Source organism: Cupressus sempervirens, chromosome 6 (assembly GCF_028749045.1).
Source record: "Cupressus sempervirens isolate cs-2001-9-10 chromosome 6, ASM2874904v1, whole genome shotgun sequence".
NCBI lineage: Eukaryota > Viridiplantae > Streptophyta > Pinopsida > Cupressales > Cupressaceae > Cupressus > Cupressus sempervirens.
Genome location: NC_143123.1, coordinates 34,307,223 through 34,309,862, shown reverse-complemented (window position 1 = coordinate 34,309,862; position 2,640 = coordinate 34,307,223). Strand labels below are relative to the sequence as shown.

General features: G+C 36.7%; 1 protein-coding gene across 1 annotated transcript; it reads right to left on the bottom strand.

Annotated features, from left to right (window-relative positions):
- Positions 1-399: 399 nt before the first annotated feature.
- LOC149550946 (uncharacterized) lies at positions 400-1,035 on the bottom strand. The gene has a single exon (XM_089790028.1). It carries the CDS (start codon positions 1,033-1,035, stop codon positions 400-402), a length of 636 nt encoding a protein of 211 aa, XP_089646154.1.
- Positions 1,036-2,640: the final 1,605 nt, after the last annotated feature.

Here is a 2,640-nt window from a genome sequence, read left to right as displayed (position 1 = left end):
ATTATAAAAATAGAAAGATGAATTTACAATACAAAGTGCTCATAAAATAAACTATGATAATTGTTGGTATTGCAAGCAGATGCATCATCATCCAACGTCATCGTTGGTACATCAATCTGTTTTGTTTCAACACCTCGATTTTATATATTTTGAACTTTTTGAGTCTAAACTCGTGTTCTCGCCAAGTGCAAACAATGAATCAATAACACCTCAATATTTTAATTGAAGAATCTTTTCGCATAACGTTAACTGATTTTGATTTCTCTGAAAGCCCTCTGCTTTAGGCCATACAATAGTTGAAAGACAAAGCTTTTCTTTGACACCATATATAAATATAATTGGTAGCTCATTTTAAAAACATTCAATTGAAAACTATTTATTTTTCGGAACATTCCCCAATTATTTCCTTATTCTGCATCTTTTACTGGAAGTGGAAGATTGCAAATGGGAATCTACGTAACAGCCGGACTCAACATTGAGGGGAAAGTTAAGAATTGCTTTGCTACCGCGCATTTCAAAAGCCGCTCGGTCATATGCCGCTGCCGCAGCTTCGGCCGTACTGAACGTCCCAAGCCAAATTCTGGAGCCTTTCTTATCTGGATTTCGTATCTCTGCTGCAAAATTCCCCCTCCCTTTATTTCGCCTCACTCCCCTATAATGTTTTCCTCCCTCCACCTCTGCCCTTTTGTCGTTTTCTACTGACGGACTAACTGATTTGTACTCGCTGTCTCCAGCCTTTTCCAACGTCATATCACTGTCATTTGACAGATGTTTTGGGCGGCAAATATCAGAATCTGAGACGGCATTGGAAGGTTGAAGAGTGTCAACGCAATGTGATAAAGTAGATGCTGCGACTGCTTCTTCTTCTTCTTCTTCTTCTTCTTGTTCGTGTATTGGCATTGCAGAGTATTGTTGGTCTTCAGCTGAAATGGCGGCAGTTGCAGTGAAAGAGGGAGTTGAAAAGGAGTCGTCGTCCCCAAGTAAAAACTTAGAAATCATTTCGATCATCTTCGCATTCTCTGCTCGATTAAACATTTCCTCTACTATTTTTGTTCACTCTGAGAAATTTTAGGAGTCGATCTCGTTGTATAGAAAATTGCTTCTGTGCGGAGATTGATTTAAAGAGAGGAAGTGACAGTGACTGCGTCTTCATTAACATCGTCGAAGTTTCCTTCGTTGTACAAGTTTTACCAGCAGTTCCGATGAAAAGTGCATTACATAATTGCATGCGATGAGGGAGAGAATAAAGTATGTTATTATTTCAGGGTTATATATGTGTGGGGGGACCGACATTGCATATACGTAAACAAGGAATCTTTATATGTTTGGGAGTGACGTGGGCACATGCGTAGCAATTTTATTTATTCCGAAGATCTTACTATAGAGTCTAAAATATCCCATATTGTTTTTTTTTTGTACACAAGACAAATAGCGCTCAATTTTAATTCTGGTGGTCTTGTATTTTGTTAGTCCCTGCAAAAGGCAGAGACTATTGTTTTCACCTAGATTATGGCTATTAATATTTTTTTTGGAAAAGGTGTATTCGTATATAATCTAATGGAAAACTGAAATGAATAGTGGCTACATGAAGCCTACTACCTAGTTAGTGTGTAGCTTAGGACCAAATTTGAAAATTACCCAAAAGGAAACCACTTCGTCTTTCTTCTCCATAATTTCTTGGGTCGAGGAATTTTCAATGCTACCAAGGAGCTATGAAAGATGTATAGGAAGACAACAAGCTACTAGTTTAACCAAGTCCCTTAGAAGCTTCGTGGTCCAGACGATGCAGCAGGAGATTCAAAATCGTCTCTTGCCAATATTCACTAACACAACGAAAATGGGTGAGTGCTTAGTCAATTTTCAAGACATTTTGCAGAGATTTGCATTTGATAATATATGTAGCCTAGCATTTGGGGTGGATCCTACCTGTCTTCTCCCATCAATGCCCATTTTGATCCATAACTGCTATATTCCATGATAAATTTCTTGAATGAATTCCATCATCTGCTAAACTATTAATGATGCAATCCTACGATGCTTCCCCCTAATTTCAAAACTTCACTGGGTTTATAAAATTTCATGAAAAAAAAAATCTACAATTAGATGTCATACAAATTAGACAAAAAATGTTCTGAAAAAAGCACCAACTGTAGAAGGTAGGACCAAAAATATCTATACTAGTCCAGCTTTATCACAAGTATATACTAGCTTTACTAGTCTTGTAGATATCTTTAAAAAAGCCATTCACATGAAATTCAATAATCTACATCCTAGCTATTTTTTCTATCAAATAAAAATACTGCATTTAAGCCTCGCTTCAATAGATTACAACATTCTTCCTCCATAGAAATCTCCCTGAGAAAACCCTCATAGCGACAAATAGTTGAATGCTTTCAAGATGGACACATAAGAATTTAACACCTTTCTATAATGAGTTAGCAAAGAATTCTAGGAGGTTATTGAATAATTGAAAGTGATCTCAATGAACACTCCACCGCCATAGCTTACATACAATCAATCAAGCTTCACCACTAATTAGTCTAAATTCTACGTTGTTTATGCTTCTTAACATTTGCAACCATGGGGAAAACCCTAACTCTTTTCCACCTTGCTTCAATAATTAGAGTGTTTTGACATTTT